General features: G+C 39.0%; 1 protein-coding gene across 4 annotated transcripts in view; it reads left to right on the top strand.

Moving 5' to 3' along the window:
• PTPRC (protein tyrosine phosphatase receptor type C) overlaps nucleotides 1–24,195 on the top strand; it is a 124,941-nt gene that overhangs the window by 40,770 nt on the left and 59,976 nt on the right. For 2 of the 4 annotated variants that reach the window (XM_082612987.1, XM_082612988.1), the window contains exons 3-4: nucleotides 14,558–14,584; nucleotides 18,139–18,336. In XM_082612987.1, coding sequence (XP_082469113.1) covers nucleotides 14,558–14,584; nucleotides 18,139–18,336 — 225 coding nt within the window. The remainder of the gene's footprint in view (nucleotides 1–14,557; nucleotides 14,585–18,138; nucleotides 18,337–24,195) is intronic. The other 2 variants (XM_082612989.1, XM_082612990.1) reach the window with 1 other exon arrangement.

Raw genomic sequence — 24,195 nt, forward strand, 5'->3', positions numbered from 1 at the left:
CAGATGATAGGTCATTGGGAAACCACATGTTTTTGAGGTCTGGTATCTTCATGGTCACTCATAAGCCTTGCTTTAATAAGTTTTTTTCAAAACCCTCCAAGGGATGGGGGGCATGCAAAAGGAATATAGAAAACACAACACTGGATATGAAAGCACATCCAAGCTAAGGGAACATGGAATGCTATATTCTGGGTGTGTAACTCAGATTCTTTCCTTTTTTTTTTTTTTTTTTTTTTGCGGTACGCGGGCCTCTCACCACTGTAGCCTCTCCCGTTGCGGAGCACAGGCTCCGGACGCGCAAGCTCAGCAGCCATGGCTCACGGGCCCAGCCGCTCCGTGACATGTGGGATCTTCCCGGACCGGGGCACAAAACCGTGTCCCCTGCATCGGCAGGTGGACTCTCAACCACTGCGCCACCAGGAAAGCCAAGATTCTTTCCTTTCTTGCCCAGCACAAGTTTCATTAACCATAGAAAAAGCCTGCAAACATTCATAATTCAAGACAGTAGGCACATATAGATTCTTACCCAACCCATAATGAAAAATAAAATGAGATTTTGTGTGCCAATTAAACAAACAGATGGTTCAGCCCTGAGAGCCTCTTAAAATGGTAGTTTTAACTACCACTGGATTCCTGACTCTCATCTGAAAATTATGACCACTGATGGCCACTAAGAGAAAAAGGCAGAGGGATAGATGGGTGTTACTGTAGTGAACATTTATTCAACATCACCTGTGTGCTTGCTGTCCATTTCGTGAAACCCTCTGCAAGTATTACTCCATCTAATCTCCTATGTACCTGTACATACATTAGGTGTGGTGATTCTGTCTCTACATACAAGGAGAACAAAGCTCACAAATATTATTTAGCCTGTACAAGGTCCTAACTGGCTGAGCTAGGATTCAAAACCAGGTCAGTGTGAATACAATGCAAAGCCCAGTTCGTAATGGGTATTGTTTTACATTCTGTTCTTCAATGCATGACATAAATAGAGATGTATGTGAAAATTCAAAAGCACATTAAAATGACAAGAGGAACCACAATACCATTTCATCTTATGAAATGGGAAATTACACATACCATATCTTACAATGAGTTTCAAAATTATATTGCTCAATGTTGTCTTACCAAGTACAAAATACTAAGACTAAAACCCAAGATATTTATTATTTACCTTCCATAAACTAGCCACTGTGTAAAATGCAAGGGATGACGATTCACCAGCACCTTTAAGAAACACAAATAGAGTTAACAAGTCAAATGCCCAAAGGTGATAATCATGGTGATGATGACAAAAACAGTGATTAGTATCATTTTTTGAGTTTCTAAGTGAGGAAGGGCTCAATGACTATTTAAGGGTTCAGTGCACTTAAGGGTTTCACAGACATTGTCTTACCTAATAGCCATACAGCCCTATGAGCAGATATTATAGATTATCAGGAGAAGAACTGAGGTTCAGAGAGGGTATGTCACTTTTCCAAGGTCACACAGCTAGAGAGTGGCAACGGAGAGATCCAAACCCTCCTGTGCTGGTTCCAAACATCTATGATCTTAACTGGAACATTCCATGTAAAGAGATAACTAACTAGATAAGTCGATTTATGGTATGCATCCCCAAGAGTGCTACACATTATTATTATTCTAAACGTTAGAAGACTTTGGTGGCCTGAGGGCACCAGGAAAATTGTCATGAAGTTGGATTTTGAATCAAGTCTTGGGGATGGCTATGAATCAGGGTCATTAAAAGAAGGAAAGATATCCCAGGCTAGGGTAAAATTAAACTGAAAGGGAGAGAGGCTGCCTGTGCTGAAACCCTATTGGGTGACAATAAATTGTAATTGAACTGAATTTGAAATGAAATAAGTGATTTCATTAAAGAATATTGATAATGTTATTGAAAAGGCAACTTGGAGATGGATTGGGAAGGACTTTCAATAATAATAGTTAAGATTCTGGAGTCTTCTACTAAAATACTTTAGCAAGAATGAAGCATATCAGTACATTGTAAAAGTGGACTCGTGGCAGTATCTAAAATGCACGGTGGGGGGTGGGACTTCCCTGGTGGTCCAGTGGTTAAGACTCCATGCTCCTAGTGCAGGGGGCACAGTTTCGATCCTTGGTCCGGGAACTAGGATCCCACATGCCACATGGCATGGCCAAAAAATAAATAAGTAAATAAAATGCATGGGGAAAGGGGGAATCACGGTTTAGAACTGAGTATAAAGGTTGGTGAAATAGGATAGGATAAGTAGTCAGACTAGGGGAAAGGACAGGGAAAAGGAAAGAAGCCCAGACCCCAGATACTAGATATTCACGGACAATGTACCAAAGTTCGAGAATAAAGTGAAATGGATACTCTGGATCCTGCACTCCCAGGAGGTGGCCTTATGTAGTTAGTAAAAACATACAAGAGCTTTGGTGTCTGGTAGGCCAGAGCTTGAGTTTCTGCACTGTTACTTATCACTCTATATATTCATTGAATTCAATTTATTCAAACTCTCAGCCTCCTCATTTCCTCATTTCTAAAACAAGCATAATAACACTTACCACCCAGAGATATTCTGAGGAGAGTAGGTATTCCAAAAACATTCCTCTTTTTACTCAAGAGAGAGAAGGTTCCTGACATAAAAAGCCACGAGAAACCGACCCAATATGAATCTTTCTGAAAATGTTCAATAAAAATGATCTCATGACCTTTTCCAGGGTAGTTAATTTATGGATGTTCATATATTATTTTAATATTTTCTACATCATGAGCTGATTATCTTTAGCTAAGACCATTGGTAGAAATACTCAGCATGGAAAATGGTTAACGACCAAGGCTGAAGCATGTTGGTTAACATGGCAAAGGTAGCAAAACTCACCTGTACATTTCTGTGTTCTCAAGCGTGAACTTTCAGGAGACTTCAAGTGTGATATTAAGGAAGTCACTTAACTTATTTAGCTCAGAACATTTGCTTGCAAACGGTGGTATGTGGTATGTCATAGTGGGAATGTAACATCCGTAAGTGATGATAAAGGGCTGTGTACTTTGTGAAATATCCTCACCTCCACTCTGTTTGGTCATTTCATAATCTTGAGGTTAAAGGAGTGTGAATTCTATTTACAAATAAGCACGTTTGTCTTACTTTTCTCTTTGGAACCTGTTTTCTCCAAGTTGCGTTATGTAATGAATGAATCCAATTTCATTGTGAGCCCAAGAGAGGGTGACTTTTTAATGTTACTGAAGAGACGATTGGATTTAACTTTTTCTTCTCATTAAAATGTGATTTGCAAATGTCTTTCAAAACGAAGTGCTTCCAAGCGAAACAAATCATCGTCCTAATCCTCAATCTTCTCTTTGAAACACCTTTTCATTGAAACAAAAACAAATCACACTGAACTTCAGTTTTGCTGCAGGAGCTCATTGTCTTATCAGCCGGCTTCACCATAAACTAGAGAAGTTGTGGTTTAACTCCGAGATGGGGCTGCTGCGGCCGCTGCCATGGCAACCCGCTGCACCATTTGCAAAGGCTTGTGCGCTTAACCGCACCAGCTACACCTCTTCCTTTCCTATAAAGACTCAGAAAAAGAAAAACAGAAGTACCCTGAGGAGGAGAAACCACAAGCGCAGAAAAGCCACCAGTGCTGCTCTTAGCTGTGCAAACAGCCGTCTGGCGAGGAGAGCGTGTTGAAAACCTATTCTGTTTGAGAGGGGAGCTTTTCCCATTAGGCCGGTTCCTTTAATGATTTTGAAAGTCAGTCGAGTGTTTCTGTTCGGAGTTTTCAGCAAGGGGAAATGAGAAGAAGTTAGTAGCGCGTGTATCAGACTCTGCTTTTATTTCCCTTCCCCTCTGGGCAGCCTCGGCCGACCCTGGGATGCTGTTTGCAATTCTACTCCAATAAAAATTCATTTAAAATAAATACATAAATAAACCAACGGAAGACCAGTTGGTTAGGTAGAGTCCCTACAGTCTAGCGTGGATCTTCTGTTTATCTCGTTATCTTGTATTTAGTTCACCAAAAAAAAAAAAGAGTATGATTTAGATTTCACTCCTGATTCGTCAAAAAAAAAAAAAAAAATCTGTGGATGAGGCTGCCAGTCGCTGACCTTGACGCAGAACTGAGTCAACGCGCAGCCCCGCCCCCAGCTTTCAATTACCCGCCAACAGGGAACCTGCCCACCGTCTCTCTCCCTCGCCCCACTTGTTTTAGGAAACGTAGGTTTGATCAGCACAGTCTTTTTTGTTTGTTTGTTTAGTTTTAAAGCATGCCCGTAATAACAGTAAACCATTTTCAGGCGTGTTCTCTTTTTCCTTCCTTGAGGATTTGGGTAAAAATACTGAAGGATAAGGTCCCAGCTTGGTTTTAGTTTGTCTGAGGTCTGTTCACATCCCCTCCCCGCCTTCCCAGCTTCTCCACCCTCCAACTGTTCTCTAAATAAGAATCTACCTCTTTTAATTTGCACTTTTTAAAAACACATTTCAATGTGGGACTTAACTCTGAATCCCAGTTTGATGGTCCACACGTGATATTTTACTCATTTTGGGTCTGTTTAGAGTAACGGCTGGATTTAGCGTTAAATGTGTTTCCCTTATGGCAGTGTGTAGTTGAACAAGTGTGGCGTTATTTAAAGTCAGATCTGCATCTGAAACCAAACTCCTCTTGCAATGAGCTCTTTAGCCTTGCATACATTTATTTATTGAGCTTTCCTCTGTAAAAAGAGGACCATGCTATCTACTTTGTGGGGTTTCTGATTAAATGAAGTAATACATACATTTATTTATCATAGTGCCATTCACACAGGAGCCGGTTATTAAATAGTAAAAACTATTAACAGTACTAAAGACACTAGTAAAACAATTTCACGACTTGTGCAAACATCCTTCGATGACTCTTTGAATTTCTTTGACTACGATCTTACCCTATCTTAGAGAAAGCAAAGAGTTACAAAAGCATGCTTACTAAGAGATTAATACAATTAAAAAGTTTTTGCTATCTGGAGTATATTTTATAAATGTGGTATTTATCCCTGGATTTCAATAAAGGAAAACAGACTTTTTCATAAGAAATAAAAAGACATTTAATACATAAATAAACCTATTCTGAGAAATGTTTTTACGGAGTCAATGCATGAGGAAGTATTTTCACCAATCATTCTTAACCCTGGTTCCCCACCATCATCACCATCAGAGCTTTAAGAAAATACCAGCCCACAGATCCCTACACACCTCAAATTTACTAAATCAGAATTTGCAGAGATGGAGCCAGGACTTTTAATCTGTATTTTGGGTATATGTGTACAGTTGCACATCACTGATACAACCCAGCATCACTGGGGTTCCTGGTCCTCATACCCATCGCGTTGTCTACAGAATGTTTGTGGAAAAAAATGGGTTTGTGTCAAATGCTTTTGAGAGATTCTGGGTTAAACAAAGCTGCATAAATTTTCTCTTTGACTTTGCTACATTAACACACTTTATATATCTCTCCAGGGGACATGTAGCATGAAATACTTCTGAAAAAAAAATGACTATGGGCCATTTTAAGACATTCAAGTCTGAATCAAAGACTCCAGGTTGGCCACCAATACCCAAGAAGTGATAATCTCGTTTTCTTTCCCCCCATGACTTATAGATACATATTTTAAGATAGAAAGTAAGGCAAAATAGCCAATCTTTTGTAGATGGTCATCTTGCATTTATTATTATTTTTCTTATTTGTTAGTTAATTACAATGGTTAAAATTCATAACAATGCTTTAAGCCAAATATGAAAGACATATAAGTGCACGCCTAGTTTTAGAGGTGGATATGCGTGTACTCACACGTGCTCACGTGTGAACAAGAATATTTGTGATGCAGCACATGACAGTTATTTGGGAGACAGACAGATATGGTTAGTTTATTTATTTATTTATTTTAAATGAATTTTTATTGGAGTCTAGTTGATGTACAATGTTGTGTTAGTTTCTGCTGTATAGCAAAGTGGATCAGCTATACAAACACATATATCCACTCTTTTTAAGATTCTTTTCCCATATAGGTCATTACAGAGTATTGAGCAGAGTTCCCTGTGCTATACAGTAGGTCTTTATTAGTTATCTATTTTATATATAGGAGCGTGTATGTGTCAATCCCCATCTCCCAATTTATCCCTCCCCCACCCCCTTTCCCCCTTGGTAACCATAAGTTTGTTTTCTACATCTGTGACTCTATTTCTGTTTTGTAAATAAGTTCATTTGTACCACTTTTTAGGATTCCACATATAAGTGATATCATATGATATTTGTCTTTCTCTGTCTGAGTTACTTCACTAAGTATGACAACCTCTAGATAGCTAGATATGATTGCTGTATTTAAAAAATTAAGAATTTTAAAATTTTATTCCACTCCGAGGCCAAGTGCATTTGCCTTATTTATCCTTAACTGAATTTTACAAATTGATATCTTTCTTATTTGTGTTTTTATTCAAGTGTGTGTGTGTGTGTGTGTGTGTGTGTGTGGAAAGTTTACACAGGATTGTAAGTTCTATAGTAAAAGACAATCCTTTACCCCCATCCTACCCCTCATCCTCCATCTTTCCAGAAGCAAATACAAACACAAAGATATTTCACCATTTCTAAATGGTATTGTCTGTTGTTCTGCAGTTTCTTTTTCTTTTTTTCCAAAGATTTTAGCTAGTATCCATTGACTTCCTTTCTTCTTCTTGGAATGTTTCTTTTTAATACCCCTTGTTTTGTTCATGGATGCAATGTTGTCTCATTTCTGAGAAGATGAATTATAGTTGGTTTTAGTGGTTTGTGTTCTCCTTGAAATGTCTTGTTTCTCCCAGGTCTGTCTTCTGTTTATCTTGGTCTCTGTCCTTCTTCTTAGAGCCTTCAGTCTAAGTTTCTTGGAAATCCATTGTATTTCAGAGTGAGGTTCCCCAATAGGTATGTTGAAATTCTGTCATAACTGATGGAGCTTATAAGTCATGGGTCTTACTAAATTGCATGAAATCAGAAAGGCATTTAAACTCGATGAGTCTTAGTTTCCTTATCAATCAAAGGAGCTACATGTCAATAGATATTAAAATCCTATGTTTCTATACCATAGGAATAAAAATATAAATTATTTTCTGGTGGTCAGCAGCAACTATTTTATCTACAGGACTCCAGGCACTTATAACAATATAAGCAATGCTTTAACACAAATCTTGAATGAAGCATAAGAAAACTAGTATTGGATAGACTCCTTCACACCTACCACTTCCTAAGTGTGTGACTGATCAAGCTCCTTGAAGTATCAGTTTTGTTCCCTATAAAATAGGAAAAATAATTGCTAACTCATTGACTTGCTGGGATGATTAAGGGCAAAAACATGTAAAGAGGTTTGCATAGTGTCTGATACATAACATTTCAGCAAACTCTTGCTATAATTATTATATTTACTGGTGGAGGGAAGGAAAGACTACTTCCTATGATTCTCTGAAATCCAGCTAATGCTTTGTTTGTCATTTACACAAAGGGCTTACTCCACAGATACTTAGTAATTTGATGCATTTATTGGATTTGCTGTTTGTGGACCATATATCACATTTACAGAATAAGTAAAGGTAGAATCCTTTAATTTTTATTTATCTGCTTTATTATTATCCTGCCTTAGTAAGCAAGGAAAATCATACATAGCTGTTTTAGTTGACCTGTGTTTTTTGTCTTGATTTGCTTTTTCCATTTTTGTATTGTCTTTACGTTTATGGAGGTCAGGTGTGCATTCTCAGCCTTCAAAACATGAGACCATTCATTTTAGGCTGGACGCTGAAAATCAGCATTTATTTCATCTCTGTCCTCGTACTTTTCTTAGATTTGCTGAACTAGACAGATTTAATTCCCTTTGGAAATGGTGTTCCATTCCTTCTGAGGAAGTGGGGGGTCAGGGTGCTGGGTGGTGATGGGAACAGTTGGTATTCAAAGACCAAGCATGTCTTTTGAAATGTCATTTTCACTCAATTGATTCCTAGTTTTTGCTGAAATCTCTGATGGGGGACTTAAGGGTGTAACTTCAAGGTAGCTTTGATTTGCAATCACTTGAACATTTTGAGTTGTAAAAGAAACATATTGGGAAAGGTAAATTCAATAACAAGACACGTGTTAGAATAACACAGCTCTGAAGATCAAGTGGTCTGTTAACTACATTTTCATTTGTTTAATGTACCTAGTCAATTCCATGGGTGATTCACAGCAGCAGGATTATAACGCTGGGAAATGATTTGCAGATTTTTGGTGCTATGGTGCCACCTACTGGAAGATTTCTAAATAGTTCTTTGTCTAAATAATGAAAACAGGCACTTAACGTGTGTTAAAAAATGGTGTAGAAAATATTATCCCCAGAGGAGTAAAAGTCAAAGGATAACATATAGAAACACAAGGGATATAACAGTGCTCTCTTTTATTATATTTATTGGATGTGATGTGTGTGTAGAATCTAAGAGACCATTCAATGCAGTTCACACTTTGAGAAATCCTGACACCTTCCCTTTACTATCACACCCTAAGCCTGTGACCTCCTAATTCCTGCCGCTATTTCACATATTTTTCTTTACCTGTTTTCCACATCCTCCCAGCATTGTTCGCATATAATGTCTACGCATATTGTAATGCTATTTATATGAATATAATCTCCTAATTTTAAATAGGTATTTATTGTACATAGTTATTAAGTGCTTTAGTCAGATGTTTTGTTTGCTTTTCCAGGTCTATTTGACTCCACTATCAGTAGATGATTTCCTTCTAGTCATACATAAACTTGGGTATAAAGACAGCAGGGCTGTCCACCTACATCAGACAACAGACATAACCACATTAACTCCGCGGGCCGAGCAGATCCCTCTGTGACCAAACTCAGCAGCCAAATGGGTAGATCGTGACATAGTTAAATACCTCATACAACCCGTCTCATCAGGTCTTCCTGTTTGGTGATGAAAATTCAGTACAGTTCCTTCTGTCTATGATTTTGCTAACGTTCTGATAATGTCTGAAATGCAACGGACACTTGAAATCACTTGAAGAATTACAAAATGTGATGAGACATCGACAAATTATGCAGACATATGGTAATATTGTCTCCTCTAAATATTTAAGTAACTTCACCTATCCTCTACTTTATCATGTTTTCGTTTGTTTGTTTTTTGTTTTTGTTTATTTTTCTCCAGACCTCGGGGCTTGTGGGATCTTAGTTCCCGATCAGGGATTGAACCTGGGTCCTCGGCAGTGAGAGCAGGGAGTCCTAACCACTGGACCACCAGGGAATTCCCATCCGCTACTTTATCTTGTGTGGAGAGACATATTCTACAGAAGTATTTGTCAGTGTACATTAATATAAAAGTTAGAAGATTAGTTGGGAGCTGGATATGTCCTTTAGATATTATTTAGATTTATAACTAGTCTATTTCATGTAGATTGTCTTTATATGTGTTCCTACTTTCCGAACTGTAGTTAATTTTTTGATGTTTTAAAAACTAATTGAAATATTTTTTAAAAATGTATGTAGTCTAGTGGATATAACTTATTGAAATGAAAGTGTCATTTCCAGTTACATTGCTGTAGTGCCTGAATATTTTCTTAAAAATGTTGGCTTAGGGCTTCCCTGGTGGCGCAGTGGTTGAGAGTCCGCCTGCCGATGCAGGGGACACGGGTTCGTGCCCCAGTCTGGGAAGATCCCACATGCCGCGGAGCGGCTGGGCCCGTGAACCATGGCTGCTGAGCCTGTGCGTCCGGAGCCTGTGCTTCGCAACGGGAGAGGCCACAACAATGAGAGGCCCACATACCACAAAAAAAAAAAAAAAAAAAATGTTGGCTTAAATTTGGGAATGACTTACATTTGTAAAATTTTATTTTCAAATGTTTCTATCCTATTTTTTGAGTGCCTAAATAATGTTCACATGATTTATCATGTTGACTAAAAGTGTTACAGGGACTGCAAATCTGCTCACAGGGATTTTGTGACCATGAGAACAAGTGGTTTTAGTCTTACACTGAGTATAAACTGTGTTGCCGAAGGCTTGGAATTTTCTTTCAAAAAGATAGAAGGCTCTGTGTGTGTGTGTGTGTGTGTGTGTGTAATACTCTATAAAGAAAATGAAATAAAATATAAGCATCTGTGTTTTAATACACTAAAAATCACTCAGTGGACGAACTTAGAATCAGCTTCTGAGATAAATGGATAGAAAAGAAAATGCATATTCAGTTTGAGAAGCTTTTATGGGAAGTAAACAGGAACAGAGAAGAAAGGAAGTGTGATCAATGTTTAGATATTATGTTGTGTTCCATGGATGCTGAATTTTGTTGCATTGAAGGTTAAAGGATTTGGGGAAATGTTAGATATGAGACCATGATTAGACCAGAAATATGTAGATATAGGTACAGATAGATAACTTATAGATATATAGATATACAGATATGTTATTATTCTATTCCCAAGCTCTAGAAGCCTCTTCACAGCTAAACAAGAGATGTGTGAGTTGTAATTCTTTGTTGATGTTACTGTTGTTTGGTTGCCTTTCCTGTCAAAATAATATCCTGTAGTAAGTTAAACTGACACACCAGTGAATTTTCTGATGTTGGTCTGTACCATACAGAGAGCATTCACTTAGCAAACTATAATTTAGTCTGAATGTCTATATTTAGAATCAAGTTTATTTTAGCCTTCGTAACACTATGAGTCATTTACTCTGAGGTCCGATCCTGATTAAGATGCTTTTTTACTCAGCTTCTGAGCTTTTCATAAACACTGATCTCTATGGAACCTAAAACACTGGCTAAAAGAATTTCCTGGCTGAAAGGTCAAATGGAGAGAAAGCCTAGAGGGCCAAGTTGATGGGGAAAGCAGGATGCCAGAGGGTAGAGAGATGGCTTGCGGAGTCAGACGGGCTCAGGGTCAAGCCCTGGCTAGCCTGGACCAGCCCTGAGAGCTCGGTCAAGGCATCCATCTTCTCTGAGCTCCTGAGGGTTGCTTTGATGCTTCAGAAAGAAAATACAAGCAAAAGGCTTAGCGTACTGCCTGGTACCCAGTAAACACTCAATACACATTAGCAATTAGTAATAAAATATTATTTCTGAAATGTTCTTTAAAAAAGACAACTCTCTAGTAACTGTCTTCTTCCTTTTGGTAACTTACCTTACTCTCCTTTTCCAAACTTAGACTGAAATACTGAACATCATCTATTTCCTTTAAAGAAGTGTATTGCTTTTGAACCAGTTAGAATTAAATGAGTATCGCTGGGGCATTTGACACAAATGTGGCCTGATAAGTGGTCTACTGGTTGGAAACATTTCTAGCATATTTATTCTAGTATTCATAGTTCTTAGGTGAAAAAGAAATAGCTTCCTTGTTGTCCCATCATTTCTTTTCTCATGTCCACAATAAATATATGATAAATTATAATTCCTTATTATAAAATGCTCTATGTCATTTGTGTTACATATTTTAGTGGCAAAAAAATTAATAGATCAGAACAATAGATTAGAGTGGTCTGTGGAATTAGTGATGGAGCTAGTATGGGTACCATTAAGATTTCTCTTTTCTCTGTCATCATATCTACTATTTGATTTTTCCTCTATATTAATTGATTCCGTCACTCAGGAAAAAAATTCAGTCTCCTCACCTAGTCTCTAGTGTTCGCTCTTGGCTTTTGTCCCAAAGCTGTTGTTTTCAGGTCTGATTTCTCCCTTGCATTTACTCATGCTCAGAATCATTCAGTAATGACATGTGGACCACATATTATGCACAAGACTCTTTGCTATGTAGCCAAAGCTTCTTCCCTTCTTCCCCATCCTCATGTTGTGTGATTCTTGCTGACCTCAGGTGGATGGGATTTTATTTATTAGTCATAATAAAGTACATCTATGACTTAAATGTCTTTGCAGACCACTGAAGATTAAATCTCTATCTCTATCGATATGTCTTATGGGTTATGAGCTTTTCCAGGGAAAAGGACCATGCCTTCATCATGTTCAAAAGTAGCCACTAATAGCATGCCAGCAAAACAATATATCTTTCTTGGACCTGACTGAATCAAATGAACTTGTCTGAAGTTCCAAGGATTTAAGTGTTTACACTGAGAAGCGGCACATCAAAATAGTTTTAGATACTTAAAACCTTATAGATTTCTCAGATGAAGAAAAGGGGTGTATTCTATGAAATGTGTTCATACACTTAAACTAACTTGAATATTTTGGATGTGGCAATATGCTAAATTCTTTATGAACAATTACCACGAGGACTATTTTTTCTTCACTTAAAACACAAGATGTTAGTTACTGATACGCTGATATTTTATTTCTCTTATTACCTTTTTTTACAAATCAACATAATTCTAAGAACTTTATTTAGAAGGAAATAAGAATAAATGACAGGAAAGGGAAGACTATTAACAGGAAGATAAAAACTTTGAAAAAGTCATTTTATATGGGATAGAAAGATAAAAGCTGACTGAAGAGGAGGGACAAAAGTGCAAATAATATAAATGTAAAACAATATTAAGTATGAATGGTTAAGAAAAAGTAGAATCAACTATACTTCAATAAAATAAATTTAAAGAAAAGAAAGAAAACAGAGAACTATAATAAGAAAATATTTTATATATTTTTAAAAATATATTTTAATAATTACACATATTTATATAATATATATTTTACATATACATATATAAAATTTAAAAAAAACCACATTTTATTTTGAGGAATAAGCCAGGAAATGTGATTGAAGAATATTGGGTCATATACCTCTGATGGTGCTTCTGAGGGGAGAGAGTTTTTTCAGATCAGTTTGTCCTCAGAAAATAAAATCTCAAGGCAGGAAGTACCTTAAATACTCACCTACTCATACTTCCATCTGCTGCTTGCTGCCCTTTCACCAGGTGAGTTGACTGTCATTTGGGGGAGAATTCTATAATCTATTTAATTGTCACTTACTAAGATGGTGGATGGGTCCATGTCTTACTCCATGTGGTTGGAATCCAGTTCCCATCACGCCAATAAAGCTAGTTTTCCCAACATTCCCACAGACCCTAGTGATCAATCCAGTGAACCATGTTAGTACTCGTCTTAGTTCAATCATTTCCTTCTTGAAACAACCCTTGCTCTGAAGTCTTGTTGACTTTGGTCTCCCCCCTGCATGGAAAGTGAGGTCACCTTTGCTGGGCTCTCCTTCAATATTAACCTTTAGGTTTCTATCCTGGATGCTCCTCTTTTATATGACTTGGAATCTTCACCTCCACAGCTGTAATATCCGTCCATATGCTGATCTGCAGCCTCAGCCGAGATGTATAGCCTGAGCTGCTCAACTCCACAGATAGCGCTGCTAAGCGTTTTCACACAGAAGTCTCAGGCATATCAGATGCTCCCCTCCCACCTGCTTTCCTTTCGTCCTTCACTCAGTGAAAGCGTCCACAGTCTACTTACTGCAGTTCACTAAGATGTTCAGTTACCAACTTGAATGTCTTTCCAATTATTCCTCCTCCTCCTCGCATTCAGAGATTTACAAAACCTTGATGACTACTTCCTAAGTGTTTCATGAATCCCATTTTTTTTTGAGTTGAGTTGTGGGTACAATTTTCCTCACGTAGGACATCATCCTTCTCATATGTTTTTCTTTAAGTCTCCTCATTTTCCTGTTCCCAGCTTTGCCTTCTGATAATCTATCTTCCATTTCATAACAAGACTGATCAAAAATTGAAATGCTTCTCCATTAGACCTCCCCGTAACACCTCTTGCCGATGGCTAAAGCCTGCAAGGTAAATCCCAACTTCTTCTTATTCTAGGACTAAGGTAGCTGTCCATAATCCTTTAGGTCACAGACTAAATGTACCCACAAAACCCTCTCTAACAACTCTTCCCCCAGCCAGCCACCAACCCTGAGAGTCTGAATTTGGTGATTTTCATATTTGTTTCTGTATCACATTTCCTCTTGTCTGTCATCACACTGTATGGCTTTCTTTCTTTTCCTTTCTTTCTTTCTTTCTTTCTTTCTTTCTTTCTTTCTTTCTTTCTTTCTTCTTTCTTTCTTTCTTTCTCTTCCTTCCTTCCTTCTTTCTTTCTCTCTTTTCTTTTTTTTTTGTTCTATATCTCACATTGAACTAAGCTCACTGGGGGCAGAGAATTTCTATAACTGAATCATATTTTATCCTAGAATGTGGCATAATGTCTAGAATATAGTAAGTACTCAATCAATAGTCATCATCTCAATAAAGGAATGCATTTGGGAAATTTTTTCCAGAAGTCTTTTCAAAGTCTTTTGCAGACTTGAAACTAATTCCAAAACTCTCCTATATTTTCTATTATTTTTATTTTACCTGAGAATTCAAAAACTAATAGCATAGTTTTGACATACTTGGGCTTTGTAAACATGACATTAAGAGAAGGACTATGGTTTCACTGGGGTAAAATGTACTGAAAATTGTCACTTTGTGATTGTGAATTAACATAGGGATGCTGTTTGTATATACATATATATATATATACACATAAATCTAACTTGTATTGACATATGTATGTATGAAGTTTGAAACTTTCTAACAGATGTTTGTTTTCCTTTTTGCAGAACAAGCCATCACTCTTTCCGCTCAAGGTATTTACATTTTACTTATTCTTGCCAAGTTTATATATTTAACATTGATAGAATTTTCTATTATTTTCTAGTGAAATCGTTGTGTAAGGACAACTTTATAATCATGAATAGTCCTTGACATTCTCTTGTTCTTAACATTCCTGCCTGTAAGATATAAAGTTTGATAACTACCTGAACATATTTTTATTTGTAGACATATTATTGTGTATAAATTATAGCATTTCTTACACCTGACAGTAAATCACATAGCAGGTTTCCAATATCTTTTTAAATTTTACCACTATAAATAAATCAATTTATTTTAGTTAGATTGCAAAACGTCATAGTTAAGGAACTATATGAGAAATTAGAATTCTAAACATAACTTTATATATCTATATAAATTCCTGCAAGAGAAAAGTTTTGACAATATTGAGATATTTTGTAATAATCATTTCCAAATTCGATTGTACAACTGAATTGTCTTAACAAGTGTCCTAATCCTGAGATAAATTTAAGCAATGAAGCTGCTGACAATAACTTTATATATATCAAGTGTCAAAGAAGAGAGAAAAATTAGATCTGATTAAAAATAAATTACACCACTTAAATGCTATTGTTATTGAAAATATGTTATTGATGTCCTGATTAATCATATGGTTGACATTATGCATTAAGAAGATAAGTAAAGCCCTTAAGATAACCCTGATTTAACAATTATAATGCACGGTTCTAATGAGGCACATTCAAAATTTTCTGAGAAGTGGATTATTAAAGAAACTTTACCATGGCAGAGAGGTTTTATAAATATATTAAAGTCATTGATGCATAGTAGATTGTGATTGGTTTATGCCACCTAAAGACATGCAACTCAACATCTCCACCTTTTACAGAAGAGTAAATTCACCTCAACCATAGAAACAGGTTACTTTTGCGGAAGGGGAATGGGAGGGAGTAGAAAGGGGACTGAAGGTTTAAAACAGTAGGTGACCCTCACCTTATTGAGAGAGTGTCCTGATCTCTGCCCAGACTCAATCACAAGTCCCCAAATGGTGAAACCAGGTAGGTTAAAATAGTGACCCCCAATGCAAATCAGAACGTTCTCTCCCAAATACTGCCAAGGAGAATGGGATCAGTGGAAACCAGTATCTCTCCAAAGCAGGAGCACAGGGGCAATGTGGAATTGGCAACTGAAGCATGCTTTCTCATCCTAAATTCAGTTCTTATTTATGAAGTGAAGGAATGTGCATGGGGCTTTAGAATGTCTGCAAGGATGTTAAGGCTTCTGGGTGGAGGGTGGTTCTCCAAACACCCTTTCTTCATACATCATGAATTGAATTTGCTCTTGACTAGAAGTAATCCTTAGGAATGCTACTCTTCAAAACAGTAAAGCACTGTCATATGAGATATTTGCAGTGATTTTCCCTCTTTGAAATTCAAATCTAGCAAAGGCATGGAAGGGATGATAAAGGGAGAAAGTTGCGACAGTTTCCTCAAAGCAAATGGGATCATTGGAACCTTGCCGACACCAAAATTAGTTTAACCTGAAAACAATAAACGAATAATTGGTCATCTATAATGTTGAATGTGAATGAATGTTATTGGACAGAATTTTAAGCTCCTCCCACCCTTCTATCTTCTCTCTCTCCCCATCCCTGTCTCCCTCCAGTCTCTCCCCCACCAACCCACCTCCTCTCCTTTTACTCAGTATATACTGTAACGATGAGAGGACACTAAAGCTAGATTTAGGATTTGACACTGAAGACAGGAAGGCACCACTTGCTTGTTACTTAGTTGAACATGCTGACACGTAATTATGGGTAAAAGTTTGTTAATAAAAAACATTTATTTGTGAGTTATTAGGCTATGAAATTTTAGGGATTGGAATTTTTCTTTGGAAAATAACACATATAACAGTTGTCCTATCTCTTTGGATTTCTGTAATCACAGAATAGTTCTGTGATCTTCCGTGTACACTGACGTCGAGGCAATTCCATGCAACTCAGATGGGTTTTACGGGTACTTGGTAAAAATGGATTTCACATCGCCTTCAACATTAATGAATAAAGCTGGGACTTCCTTATGTCGTTTCTGTTTCCATTTCTTAATTCTCTACTCAGTGATCTTCCATTTCAGTTCTTAGTTATGCCCTTCTTAGCACTTCTGCTCCTTTTCTGATTTGCCCCCCATACTCTCCCTTTTCCCATATTTGTGCTATTCTCGCTTGTCCAATTAAAATTAAAATGCTTGTGTGATATAACTCAATTTTTTATTAATTAGATATTGCAAAACAAAATTTGCTATTCATAGAAGTAAACACATGTTAAACAGAAAATTCAGAAAAAAATGCACCTTTATAATCCTAATATTCAGAGAGCACAACATGTTTCTTTTTTTAAACTGGTGTACTTCTCCATTCTTCGAGATAAAGAAATCCACTTTCTGAATAAGAGAGCACACAAATGTAAAGGCCTTTAGTACACGGTGCTCATTTGCTCTGCAGGCAGGTTTTTCCATTTGTGTGCTCATCTCAGCTGTGCACAGACCTACTTCACCACACCCTTGCTACAGTTTTCTTTTCTCTTGCCACAGTTTTCTTTTTCTTGAAGTGAACTGAAACTGGGGAAAAAGTTATATCAGTATCTCAAATTGTGTTTCTTTGGTTATCATGAAAAAAAACATTTTTGTACACTTGGGTCATCTGTATATTTGATTGTGAATTTTGTTTTCCAGTCTTTTGCTCGGTCTTTGCTTTGTTTGAATTTGATTAAGAAAAAAAAAAAAAGAAAATCAGTGTGTGCGTCTAGAACTCTTGTTTTTCATTTTCTTCTCCTGGAATGCTAGCCCTCCTAATAATCCCCTTCCAAATTTATCTTTTTTTTTTTTTTTTTTTTTCTGTACGCGGGCCTCTCACTGTTGTGGCCTCTCCCGTTGCGTAGCACAGGCTCTGGACGTGCAGGCTCAGCGGCCATGGCTCACGGGTACAGCCGCTCCGCGGCATGTGGGATCTTCCCGCACTGGGGCACGAACCTGTGTCCCCTGCATCGGCAGGTGGACTCTCAACCACTGCGCCACCAGGGAGGCCCTTTTATCTTTCTTTATTCTTTTCTTTGTTGATCAATCTTTCACAATTTCTTTTAATCATCTTTATGCCTGGTGTTTCATCCTTCTGAACCCAATTGCTTTGGACAGTTGAGAATCCACCAGTGAAGTGAGAAGAGGGCAAGGAATAGCTGCTTTCACCTCATTTCCCCATTTTCACCTTTAGCCCTTGTTCTGCAGCTTACTTTCTGTCTAAGTCTATATATTCCATCTATCCCTGTGGATGCATCTATAGTTGTACATATGCATGTACATACATGTGTATGCATTGTCAAATATACACACACCCCATATACACACACACACACCATAACTCATATCTGTATGGTGTGTGTGTATATACACACGTATAGGTAGGTATATTTATGTACATGCAGTAATGGGCTGGGGAGTTAGCCAGCTCAGATGATATGATTCAGGGTGTGACTCACATGTTTATTTTCTCCCCCTTCCATCTCCCATGAATGTGACAGGACTGAACACAACAGAAGAGCCCTCTTCTCTGCCTGCAGGTGACCCCTTATCTGCTCACAGCACTGCATTCTCACTCGCAAGCATCTCTGAACGAGGAAATGACTCCTCAGAGACCACGCCTCCTCCTAGCCCAGAAAGTACCACCATGGAAGCATCCCTGAACTCTTGGGATAATGATAGTACTCCTGCTGTGACAGGTTGGCAGCGATCTTAACTGAGACGGGATTAGGGAAAAACTTGTCTCTCTTTGTTTTTTCCTTTTTAAATTTTAAAGTTATCAGAACAGTTTGAATTATGTTCAGTTTCTACGTGTGAGGTTTTACTAAAGTGTGTAAAACGTAGAACATCTAGGTGTTCATGAAATATTGGCCGGCTAAAGTAATGAAGCCTGTTGTTAGGGAGAGGGGGAGGGAGGGAAGTCCCCCTAAGTAAAATCAGGGTGTGTTGACGGGGGACAGCGGCAGTTCTCGGTGTCCTCTGATCCCCACGTGCTGCATCATTTTCCTGTTTCCTGCTCACCTAAGTTTTCTGTAGCCCCGGGGAAGTCAGAATGTCCTCTTTCAGGTCTTTGTTGGTCTCGCACTCCCCGGCTCTTACCCCAAAGTAGAATTTTTCTTGGTTCAATCCCAGATCCTCAATATCAGAAAATTATTGGAGACAGACAATTTATTATTTTTTTTAAAAAAACACACTGAGGATTAATAATTCAGCTTTGTCATTTGGATTTCTTCCAGGGATATTTGCACTGTTTTTTTTTTAAGTATTTAATTAGGACTGTGAGTCCCAACGGTAGAATTTAAGATGATGTGGTCCTGTTCATAGCAAAATATCAGAATGACATGGGAGGTATTTCTACTGGGGAAACCTCTGATGCTCCTAGAATCCAGGGACACCATTGATCCACTCGTTCTCTGTTTAATGTTAGGTCCACAAGTGTATCTGGTACGTAAATTGACCATCCTGAGATTTGCTCCTGCCTTTTCCTAAATAATGTGCTGTGTGCGACTTTCTGAGGCAAACTGGTTAATAGACATGTTCTGTTTAAAAAGACTAAGATATTTGTTCAATAAGGTCATCAATCTTAGCTTGAAACGCAAGCACGGATAACACCATCACATTCCTGGGTGATGGGTACACTCAGTGTTTTGAGTACCACCTGGATGAACTTTATTGGCTGTGGTAAGTGGTTGAATAAATGTTCAGTGCCTTTTATATCAATTACAGTAATGTATATTTAGTCTTTATCCCATTTTCCCTGCTACCATAGGGCAGCAGAGATGACTGGGACCTATCTAAACATTGCAAGTGTTGAAATTCCTTTTAACAAAAGGAATGTGAGGATGAGGGAACTGATGGCTACGTAGAACTTTTCATGCTAAACTTTTTAATTGACTGAATAACGTCACACAGAGTTTTCTATTTCAAAGCTTCCACATTTCACCTCACATGCACAAATACACACATACAACATTCCTATCTTTTTATTTCCCAATTTTTTTTCCCCTGAAAACGTTAAAGCCAGAGATTTACATATGAAGCAAGGTGCGAGAAAAAAGGTTTAAAATGAAATAGATTGGACATATGGATGAATTATTTAAAAATACTAACTTGCTCTGGCTCAATAATCCTAGTCATAAAATTAGCTTGGAAAATTTCTTATGCTTTCAAACAATACAACACATTTTCTTTTCTGGAAAATAATCTTGGTGATATTTCAATTCTATACTGGGATAAAACCTATAGGTGTTATTTATTTTATGTTTCTGATTGATTTGTACTGTGGAATGGAATGTAATCACATTTTTCTTGCTTACTAATATATGAAGGGGAAAACTATGCCTCAATCCATTTTTGTAACAGTATAATATACACCATTTCAAAAATTTAAAAAAATATATTACAATAAGCATTCACATGCATAACACTAAATTTAATTTTGTAATATTATCTTTATAAAATTAATGTATGCATGTTGCAAAACAGCATTATAAAAGCATTACACACACACACACTCACACACACAATGAAAATACACTCTCCCCAAACACTGCTCCTTCAAAAGTTGTCTATCTTTCAGACTCTCAGCATATAATTCTGTGAGTGTGTGTGTTTCCTTATATCACTTCTGATACTAGCTATTATCAATCTTTTAAAACTCTGCCAGTATGATAAACATTTTTCATTTTGATTTATGCTTTGATTTACATTAAACTTTTTTTCATAATAATGAGCATCCTTGCATATACTATTTGGCCATTGTCTCTTACATCTCTTGCACATTTTTCTGGTCTTTTCCTCGTGTAAGAGATTCTTGTATATTAGGGGATTCTTTGCTTATTCTTCCTACAAAGAAATGTCCTCACTTTCAGTTGTGGAGTTGATGGAGAATTCCAAAAGCTCATAGTGACCCGGAAGTCACAAAAGCCACCTGGAAACATGAGCCACCTATGGCTGCATCAACCCAGACAGGCCCCGAGATGTGTAAACGAGCACGTGGGTGCTACCCTTCTGGCAGGTGAACTTAAAGACGAGCAGACTTGCACTTGAACAGACTGGGCCATTTCACAGTTTGGCAAACTGTAATAACAGTTTGCTCCTTATAACTTCCTGGTATTTAAAATTTTTGCCTGCAGTGGGGAGATATTGATACAATGATCTCGCTTTCCTACCTTAGAAGTTAACCGGCACAGACGCCTCACCTGCTGTCTCCCGCAGACACGTGGGTGCCTCTCTGCACTCACCCCAGCTCTGGGCAGGAATGTCAAGTCCAGTTTGTGGCTCCTTCAGACTTGTGCAAATACAAAGAGCACATGAACACCGTCTAAGTACGGAGTGAGGGACTCCAACCACTGTTCCACGTGTAGCATTTGCTGGTGGATGGATTTGGAATTTCAAACTTTCGTAGTTATCCCTATTCCAAGAGGGCACCTAACAAAGGTCCTTGTAATAGTGATGAACTGATAAGGAATGAGAATTATGAGAATACAGGAAAGACCTGTTCAGGGGGTTAGTCAGGGCTTTATATGTTAGTTTATATTAGAGGCCAGTATAATTCTGCAGTGAAAACTTCTTGCTAGTAATAAAGAATATATTCACAGATTCTTTCCTTAAAGACCTCCTACCTAAACAAAACAGTAAAGAGTAGATGGTGTACATTATCAATAAAGGGCACTGAGAAGTTATAACCACAAATACAACGGTTTTAAAAGAATGAAAAGAAAATGGATGCTCATATTCTCCATACAAACATCAAGATTCTTTCAGTTCAGACTCTCTATTTATAAAAACTGCAAAACATCCCCTCCGTGGTCTTTCAAAAATCGGTGTCTAATCAGTTCACGGTGCCCCTTTTTATCCTAAAAAACAAGCATGTTTCTCAGGTTGCAAATGCACACAGCCACATATATACACTTAGTGACCTGAGTGCCTGAAAATTAAAGATATGAATTGGGAACCTGGCAGTGAAGTGGCCTTGCTTTAAGTATGGCCCCAACGAGGAAGCCAAGTGTATCAGATAGAATAATTATTATCTTGAAGTATTAAAACTGCTCCCTTGGCATAAAAATCATGACAGGCAATCCAGGAAGCTTAAACAGCTGGGAAAAGAGCCGCCCTCGTCTCCCTGCTCCATTTCACTCACTCTGGCTGCCATGGGAACAGCAGTAAAAAGATCTGGAGCTTTTAGCAAATCCACAGAAGTTGTGGATGGGAAGGATCTGGGAAAAAGCCAAGGAGGGTTGACCTGGGAGGCTGGTCATCACACAATTTAGTCTGCTTTGCCCCATCAAGGACTTCCTCCTCTCCCAGTGGCTAATTCCACTAATTAAAAATCCATTAGGATTAATTAACCTCATTCAAATTGTAATTGCCACTCCTAAGCCATGGCTGAGATTACTAAACCAGGGAAAGTACTTTTCCTATGAAGAGGGAAGGTCAGGGATGTGCAGAGGGTGAGGGTGAGAGACCTCAGAATGGCATGAGGACCAGGGACCTTGGGGAGGGGCAGAGAGAATGAGCTAGTGAAACGAGGAGTAGAAAAAAAATGTGGAGGAAGGCTAAAGTCAAGCCTAGCTGATTTCAAAATTTGCAGAGGGCCAGTTGTGTGCCTACCATATTTTTTAAAGGATTAAAAAAAAATGCATCTTCCCCTCTTCTCCTGGTTCTGTGGGAGGCTTCCACTGAGGATTCTGACCTGAAGAACTGACATTTGAGTTACTCATCCTGTTCTGCGGTTTAGTTAAATTTGGGGTTCAGTGGTATTTGAAGACTGAGCTGAGAACCCAAACTGAAAATTTAGTAGATGCATGTTCAGTCCTAGTGGCATGGATGTGTGTGATTGGAGGGTGCCTGAGGGCTCACGTCAGAGCTATCTGGGGGATGCACATGTGTGTGTCACTCAGCTGAAACACTGAGCATCTGACTGCAGATGCAGGACCCACCTCATACCATTGAACCGGTGACCCCAGGGATCGTGACAGTGAAATAACCACACAAAGCTCAACTAGGAGCTAGCCCTATTTCTTTTGTTTCTGCCAGGACCACTAGAATAGTGCTAGGCGTCTAGTTGGCGCCCACTGAATACACGTTGCTCCCTTGTGCTGTGATTCTGGGTGTGGTGTCTGTGCGTGGGAGGAAAGATGTGACTTGCAGTGGGTGCTTTGAACCTTGACAATGAAAAGTCTTAACCGAATACAGCGTGGGCTTTTTTCGGCGACAACTCTTGATTCTATACCCACTAGCTCATCTGTAACTGGAAATGAAGAGGATGCTGTCAATATAATGGGAAGTTGCTGGGCTCTAAACCAATTTGCTTTTTCCTGGCAAGGGGAGCCTCCATAGTGAAGGTAACATGGTGACCTTCAGCTGGAAGGAAAACAATCCCCCAGTTCAGCAACTGCACAGACGGGATCCCCATCAGCTCTATTTTCAGAAAGTCGGAAGGAAGCACCTGCACCCAGGGATCCTTCCCCAGAGAAGTGCACATCACCCACGGCGCTTGGCAAGGGCGGGCGGCAGTTCCTCTCGTGGTAACCTCACCACAGCAGCCTTTTGCCCTCAGAGCTCACGTCCATCTCTGCGGTCCCTGCGCCAGCCAGCATCACCCACTCTGTGCATTTTCAGTATTGCCTAAGGCAGCCCCCCGCCAGGAGGCATGGCCTCCCTGGGCAGTCCAGGCTTTCTCCCGAGGTCCCAGATACTTTTAAAATGTGTGCTGTGATGCCAAAGCTGCATAGATTCTGAGGTGTCTGCCTTTAAACTCATCTCTCCCATAAGCCGTGTTATTTTTCATCCCGTTTTGTAGACGCGTAGGTTGTGAGGTAGCAATAGTGCTTGAGTATTTACTGCCCGGCCTTAGCTTCTAAAGTGATTTTTTGTTTGTTTGTTTTTTTGCGGTACGCGGGCCTCTCACTGTTGTGGCCTCTCCCGTTGCAGAGCACAGGCTCTGGACGCTCAGGCTCAGCAGCCATGGCTCACGGGCCCAGCCGCTCCGCGGCATGTGGGATCTTCCCTGACCGGGGCACGAACCCGTGTCCCCTGCATCGGCAGGCGGACTCTCAACCACTGCGCCACCAGGGAAGCCCTAAAGTGATTTTTTTTTTTTTTGGCTGCCTTGGGTCTTCGTTGCCATGCGTGGGCTTTCTCTAGTTGCCAGTGAGCGGGGGGCTACACTTCGTTGTGGTGCGTGGGCTTCTCATTGCAGTGGCTTCTCCTGTTGCGGAGCTCAGGCTCTAGGCGCATGGGCTTTAGTAGTTGTGGCACGTGGACTCAGTAGTTGTGGCATGTGGCCTCAGTAATTGTGGCTCATGGGCTCTAGAGCACAGGCTCAGTAGTTGTGGAGCATGGGCTCAGTAGTTGTGGTGCATGGGCTTCGTTGCTCCGTGGCATGTGGGATCTTCCTGGAGCAGGGTTCAAACCCATGCCCCCTGCCTTGGTAGGCAGGTTCTTAACCCCTACACCACTAGGGGAGCCCTGGCCTTAGCCTCTATTAATAAACGTGCCTCTGTGGGCTGTGTGGCCCCTGCCCTTGTGGGGCAGGAAGGCTGATGGCCTTTGTG

The sequence above is a fragment of the Mesoplodon mirus genome (genome assembly GCF_964341445.2).
Source record: "Mesoplodon mirus genome assembly, chromosome: 3".
In the NCBI taxonomy this organism is placed as follows: Eukaryota; Metazoa; Chordata; class Mammalia; order Artiodactyla; family Ziphiidae; genus Mesoplodon; species Mesoplodon mirus.